Below are 7,357 nucleotides of genomic sequence, written 5' to 3'. Positions count from 1 at the left end.
GCTGCCTGTAGCTCAGGCTCTGAAGCAAGGGTATGCATATTCTTGGTACCATTTGAAAGGAAACACTTTGAAGTTTGTGTAAATGTGAAAGGAATGTAGGAGAATATAAGACATTAGATCTGGTAAAAGATAATACAAAGAAAGAAACAATTTTTTTTGTACCATCTTTGAAATGCAAGAGAAAGGCCATAATGTATTATTCCAGCCCAGGTTAAATTTAGATTTTGGCCACTAGATGGCAGCAGTGTATGTGCAACGTTTCAGACTGATCCAATGAACCATTGCCATTCTGTTCACAATTTTGTATCAAGACTGCCCAAATGTCAAGGTTTTACTGCCAAACTACAAAGCATTATATGGGCTTGCTCCTACCTATCTTTCCGATTTGCTCCTGCCGTACATACCTATACGTACGCTACGGTCACAAGACGCAGGCCTCCTAATTGTCCATAAAATTTCTAAGCAAACATCTGGAGGCAGGGCTTTCTCCTATAGATCTCCATTTTTATGGAATGGTCTGCCTACCCATGTGAGAGACGCAGACTCTGTCTCAACTTTTAAGTATTTACTGAAGACTCATCTCTTCAGTGGGTCATATGATTGAGTGTAGTCTGGCCCAGGAGTGTGAAGGTGAACGGAAAGGCTCTGGAGCAACGAACCGCCCTTGCTGTCTCTGCCTGGCCGGTTCCCCTCTCTCCACTGGGATTCTCGGCCTCTAACCCTATTACAGGGGCTGAGTCACTGGCTTACTGGTGCTCTTTCATGCCGTCCCTAGGAGGGGTGCGTCACTTGAGTGGGTTGAGTCACTGACGTGATCTTCCTGTCTGGGTTGGCGCCCCCCCTTGGGTTGTGCCGTGGCGGAGATCTTTGTGGGCTATACTCGGCCTTGTCTCAGGATGGTAAGTTGGTGGTTGAAGATATCCCTCTAGTGGTGTGGGGGCTGTGCTTTGGCAAAGTGGGTGGGGTTATATCCTTCCTGTTTGGCCCTGTCCGGGGGTATCATTGGATGGGGCCACAGTGTCTCCTGACCCCTCCTGTCTCAGCCTCCAGTATTTATGCTGCAGTAGTTTGTGTCGGGGGGCTAGGGTCAGTTTGTTATATCTGGAGTGCTTCTCCTGTCTTATCCGGTGTCCTGTGTGAATTTAAGTATGCTCTCTCTAATTCTCTTTCTCTCTTTCTTTCTCTCTCTCGGAGGACCTGAGCCCTAGGACCATGCCTCAGGACTACCTGGCATGATGACTCCTTGCTGTCCCCAGTCCACTTGGCCGTGCTGCTGCTCCATTTTCAACTGTTCTGCCTGCGGCTATGGAACCCTGACCTGTTCACCGAACGTGCTACCTGTCCCAGACCTGCTGTTTTCAACTCTCTAGAGACCGCAGGAGCGGTAGAGATGCTCTTAATGATCGGCTATGAAAAGCCAACTGACATTTACTCCTGAGGTGCTGACTTGCTGCACCCTCGACAACTACTGTGATTATTATTATTTGACCATGCTGGTCATTTATGAACATTTGAACATCTTGGCCATGTTCTGTTACAATCTCCACCCGGCACAGCCAGAAGAGGACTGGCCACCCCTCATAGCCTGGTTCCTCTAGGTTTCTTCCTAGGTTTTGGCCTTTCTAGGGAGTTTTTCCTAGCCACCGTGCTTCTACACCTGCATTGCTTGCTGTTTGGGGTTTTAGGCTGGGTTTCTGTATAGCACTTTGAGATATCAGCTGATGTACGAAGGGCTATATAAATAAATTTGATTTGATGTGCATAATTTGTTTATTAATAACTTCATGTTCAAAACTGTGCACTCTCCTCAAACAATAGCATGGTATTCTTTCACTGTAATAGCTAGTTCATCATCAAATTGGACAGTGCAGTTAGATTAACAAGAATTTAAGCTTTCTGCCAATATCAGATATGTCTGTCCTGGGAAATGTTCTTGTTACTTACAACCTCATGCTTATCGCATTAGCCTACGTTAGCTCAACCGTCCCGCAGGGGACCCACCAATCCTGAAGGTTTACCTTGAGGATGTTCCATGACAGTTTGATACAGCTATTGCCACCATTATAAAGTTATAATAGCATCAACAACTAAAAAATTACCAAACTTAATGCTTAAGATAATCAAAGATAAAATTGTGACTTACAGTATCAAATGCTTTCTGACAATCCAACAGGGAAGTCATCCACTAGATCACAGTACTCAAGCAAATGTAACACCAGCCTCAGATTATTAGATATATGGTGCCCTTTCATAAACCCTGATTGACATTCAGCAATCAGATCATTCAAGCACAATTTGAACCTTTTCGCAAAGATTGAGGCTATAATTTTGTATTCGTTCTAGGAGTGTGATTGGACACGAATAATTAAGAGATCCTTGTGTGGTTTAGTTATAAGAGTAATAACCCCTTGCTTCAGAGAGGCAGGTGGTTCTCCCTTTATAACCTCAGTGTTCAAGTAAAAATTGTGCTATTTTGTCCGAGAAAGTTTTGTAAAATTCAGAGGTTAATCCATCTCAACCTGTAGATTTTTTAATTGGGCAACCCCATATTGGATGTCCATAATGGATAAATCTTGACATCAAGACCGATTGGATTCTTCACTGAGTTAACATTCTCTATAAAATCAAGGAAATCCTTAGTCACTCAAACTGTTATCGAAGGAGTAAAGATTCTCTTAACTTGGTGGTAAAGTCTGATAACTCTATCCCCATTAATCGTACATTTCCGGAGTGTGTTGAGTTCCCTCTCCTCTTTTCCAAAAGAAAGTATCTGCTGTCCTTTTCGTCTTTTCAAGCCATTGTTTTCTGGATCTTATAGAGGCTCCTCTAGCTTTTTCGATATAAAATATATCTAGTTGATTCTGTAAATCATTAAATTTAGCTTTCTAATTAAGATCAAGCTTCTTAGAGAGCTCAGCTACCTCACATCTTCTTAAACCAAGCCGTTTCCCTTAAGTAGTACAGGCTGAGCAGATTTTAAATTTCAGCAGTTCCCAATAGAGTATTTCGTATCATCATTACTGCACATTCTTAGTCAGCCATATGACTTTATGGTCCGTCAGGATGCAGGCAGTATTTTTTAACTCTACGGTCTTGGGCTCAAGACTAGAAACTCCGAAATTATTGACACCCTTGATAAAGATGAGCATTCAGACCGTGGTGCATCATGGGAAGGAGGAGTCTGATGACGCATGGCCACATTGGTAGGTAGTGTGTGCTGCGTGTGCAGAAGAAGAAGATAGAGAAGACCGAGCAAAACAAATTCGAGTTGTTTTAGATTGAGAGCACAGCAATTGACCAAATATGACACCAGGTAAGTTTATTTCACCAATTGAGTAGACGGGGATACATCATTTAAATGCCCGTAAAAGTCTTACTATTATAAAGGCCAAATATTATTGTGAAGTTTAATCTTCCGGGCTGGTTTTGCGAGCAGTAACGTTAGCCATGATTTCTCTCACACAACTTGGACAACAAGTAAATAGTGCATGTAACGTTAGCTAACTATACAGTTACACGTACGACGTGTTCAATTTCATTATTGATCATTAATATTAAAGTATTTGCACTCTGCTTCTTCTGTGATTTAAGGCACATTTTCGCAATGGTACGGCCCGCATGGCACAAACTAAACACGTGTTCATACGCACTAACGTTAGCTAATTAGCTTTCAAGCAACCTAGGTAGTTATTATTCGCACACAACACACCTATTCTTGTTATTTTGCCTGAACGTGTTTTTGATTTGAGTGCCTAGCCAAATATCGGTCTAATGTTATTGGCACATGTGCTCGCAACATGCTAGCATTGGTAACCAGGTCACTAGCTAGCTAATTGCATTAGCTATATTCATTGCCGGCCATGTCATGCTGTTTACCCATTATCTTTGGTTTACCACTAAGTCTTCTAGTTTGCTGGCAAACTTAACACCGAGACACATGGAATATCCTATTCCATTTCCAAGTTCTTTGTAGCCCTTTGAACCGCTATTAGGGTATCAATTCCATCACCGGTGGTGAAATTAACGTGTATTTAGCTTGCAGCTATCATGGCTTTAAGACAAATAAGCATGCATTAGTAGTTGGGATCTATGATTCTAGAAGTAATCTATACTATAACATGTATGATCAATCTGAAGCATCTCATTCATTTGTTTGCACCAGGCCCTGGCACCATGTCATGTGCCATACACATTTGAATGTTGATGTCCATTTTTCACCCCATAATCTTTCTTTCTTTTAGGATTCAGCCCCAGGGGTGGTGATCGAGGAGGCTTCCGGGGAAGAGGAAGCTTTGGAGACAGAGGTGGTGGACGGGGGGGTTTTGGAGATAGAGGCGGACGAGGAGGATTCAGAGGCAGAGGTGGTGGTAAGTCAAACATAGCTAGATTTTATTTGACATGTTTTTTAGGTTATAGGTACATGTCTGTTCCGTCTTGTATAAGTTTACCTGACTGACGAGCATTATCACATATTTGAAGTCACAAGACAACCTAATGTGACTTAACATGTCAAGTTTCTTGCAATTGCCATTGATGAAAGTTGTTTACTGCACGTGGTTAATTTGGGCAAGAACTGGACATTATGTGTTATTTCCCTGTTACAGGAGGTGGATTTAGGTCTCCAAGCGGCGAGGGTGGCTTCAGAGGCCGTGGAGGTGGTCGTGGCACCCCCAGGGGTAGAGGTGGACGTGGCGCCTTCGGGGCAGGCAGGAAAGTCACTGTGGAGCCTCATAGACATGAAGGTGAGTGGAAAAGTTGGAGCTGTGCAATACAAGCTGTCTCCAGCAGAGGCTTGTAGTTGCACTATTGTTTGTGTTGTTCAGCAGCACCCACTCTATGCAAAATGTTTCTTCTGAACTGTAAACGTTCCAATATATTGGAGTGTTGTAATTTCATACTTACTCCATTTTCCTGCCCACAGGAGTGTTCATCTGCCGTGGTAAGGAAGATGCCCTGGTGACAAAGAACATGGTGATTGGAGAGTCTGTGTATGGAGAAAAAAGGATGAATGTCGAGGAAGGGGAAACGAAGATTGAGTACAGAGCGTGGAACCCTTTCCGGTCAAAGCTGGCAGCAGCCATCTTGGGAGGAGTTGATCAGATCCACATCAAACCTGGCTCGAAGGTCATGTACCTGGGTGCCGCATCAGGGACGACAGTGTCCCACGTGTCAGACATCGTTGGACCTGTGAGTATATTTTTTCCCACATAATCAGAACTGTCATTGGTTTAGTTGGGCTACTCGATAATGGTCTTGTTTAGAACAATTAACTTCTATCACAATGAAGTGTGGTCCTTCATTCCTTTGACCCCTGTACATGTAATGAGACTTTTCCTCTCTGTTTTGCAGGAGGGTCTTGTGTATGCTGTAGAGTTCTCTCACAGGTCAGGACGTGATCTGCTCAATGTTGCCAAAAAGAGAACCAACATCATTCCCATCATTGAGGATGCCCGGCATCCACACAAATACCGCATGCTTGTTGGTAAGTCATCAAAATCATACACTGATGCCAAAATACTGTGGTGGTTTATGTATATTTTACAAACTCTGGCTGTACCCTCTTTGTGCAGGCATGGTAGATGTCATCTTCGCTGATGTGGCCCAGCCTGATCAGACCAGAATTGTTGCACTCAACGCTCACAATTTCCTTAAGAACGGAGGTCACTTTGTCATCTCAATCAAGGTAAAACATTGACTGTTCAAAAGGCTGCGTTATTCAGAGTATGTGGTGCCATCTTCTGGAATAGTATTCTTACTTAAGCAGGCAAACTAACATATTAGACGTTGAACATTTTGCATTTGAACTGCAAAGCTTTTGATTTTAGGAGCAACCTAGATTGCTGTTACTGGGGGCCAGTGCCTCAGTTGCAGTGGGATTAAAGTACGTTTGTCTTGTCTCCCTCCAGGCAAACTGCATTGATTCAACGGCAGCACCGGAGGCTGTGTTTGCTGCGGAGGTGAAGAAGATGGGCTCGGAAAACATGAAGCCCCAGGAGCAGCTGACGTTGGAGCCTTATGAGAGAGATCACGCCATCGTAGTAGGAATCTACAGGTGAGGAAATGCTTGTTTCTAAATATACACAGGTCATGTTAATGAAAGAATAACGCGTAACAAGTATCTTGCTGCGTTTTGTGAACATTGATCTAAAATACTGCTTATTGCAATTTTCTGCTCAGACTAATTTTGTTTCAGTTGCACTTTTCCGCTTGGATGACAAACGGGACATATTCAGACAGCGTTCTGGCTGATGTGTATCTACTTTTTTCTGGTACTTTCCTCGGCGTAACCTACCTTTCGCTGGTAAAATGCAAGATAAACGTCAAGCAAAACATTAGGAAATGTAGCTGGCTACATTATTTCTATGATAAACATTGCTAAAAATACGTCGCTTTTTCATTGAAAGCACATTTACTTGTGTGGCTGCTAGCCAAATAGCATTGCACTGCTTTTGTCTAATGAATTAAGCCGTGATGGAAAACTATAGTTACATTCCCCTGGTCACTTGAAGCAACAAACAAAACTCAATTTAAATATAAAATGCAGATGAAATGGTTTAAATGCAGATTTTTGTTTATGGTCTGCATTTTGAAAATTCTGAATTCTAACATGACCACCCTGTAGAATGTATTTTGTCTTTATAATATGAATTCATCAAATATTCCTTCCTACAGACCTGCTCCCAAGAATAAGAAGTGAACTGGCCTGTAGCAGCTGTGGCATAGTGACTTTTTCTGTGGACCCACCTCTGCCATGGGGGGTGCTCAGCACTGGGATTTAGCAAGGCACTGATTAGAGACCCCCACATTACACCCATATCCAAACTGACCATTTTAGTATTCCTGTCTCCAGAGCTTGGACGGTTTAGAAGTACGTACGTTGTTTTGTCTGGGGAGAGGGTGTCGGGGTGGAATTAACTTTGCTAATTAACTCTGCAGTGCCATGTAAAGTACTGTACAGAGGGAAAGCCTGATATATTGATTTAATTTAGTTATTTGTTTAATATTCACATTCATTTAATCTAATGCTTTTAAAGAACTGTTTCACTTTATCATTGAAGTCAAATAATTATTTTCTCCTTGATGTTAAAACAAGACTATGGCTTACACCTATGTATGTTTCACTTTGACTTAAATGTGATATTGTACCTTGACCTTTTTTATTAAAACAGTATGTGATTGTATATTTTATTTAGTCCTGCGCTTTAAGACCTGGTCATGGAAACAATATGTTGTCATGACATAAGTAATGGTCACTCAGAACTATAAGAGCAAGTTGAGGGGGAGCGTGCAATTGGCATGCTGACTGCAGGAATGTCCACCAGAGCTGTTGCCAGGGTATTGAATGGTCATTTCTCTA

The 7,357-nt window shown here is 42.4% G+C and overlaps 1 protein-coding gene across 1 annotated transcript; it reads left to right on the top strand.

Moving 5' to 3' along the window:
- The first annotated feature begins 3,185 nt into the window (after positions 1 to 3,185).
- LOC120031370 (rRNA 2'-O-methyltransferase fibrillarin-like) lies at positions 3,186 to 7,181 on the top strand. The gene is made up of 8 exons (XM_038977089.1): positions 3,186 to 3,313; positions 4,242 to 4,367; positions 4,605 to 4,742; positions 4,922 to 5,187; positions 5,350 to 5,482; positions 5,571 to 5,683; positions 5,907 to 6,052; positions 6,673 to 7,181. Exons 1-8 carry the CDS (start codon positions 3,304 to 3,306, stop codon positions 6,695 to 6,697), a joined length of 957 nt encoding a protein of 318 aa, XP_038833017.1. The 5' UTR covers positions 3,186 to 3,303; the 3' UTR covers positions 6,698 to 7,181.
- The last annotated feature ends 176 nt before the right edge of the window (positions 7,182 to 7,357 follow it).

Source organism: Salvelinus namaycush, chromosome 37 (assembly GCF_016432855.1).
Source record: "Salvelinus namaycush isolate Seneca chromosome 37, SaNama_1.0, whole genome shotgun sequence".
In the NCBI taxonomy this organism is placed as follows: Eukaryota; Metazoa; Chordata; class Actinopteri; order Salmoniformes; family Salmonidae; genus Salvelinus; species Salvelinus namaycush.
This window is presented reverse-complemented; position numbering and strand designations above follow the sequence as displayed.

Bases quoted from the DNA above. Each gene is read 5' to 3' on its own strand.
- LOC120031370 (XM_038977089.1), top strand. The intron at 4,743-4,921 runs GTGAGTGGAAAA...TCCTGCCCACAG, and splicing joins GGAGCCTCATAGACATGAAG to GAGTGTTCATCTGCCGTGGT. The intron at 5,684-5,906 runs GTAAAACATTGA...GTCTCCCTCCAG, and splicing joins ACTTTGTCATCTCAATCAAG to GCAAACTGCATTGATTCAAC.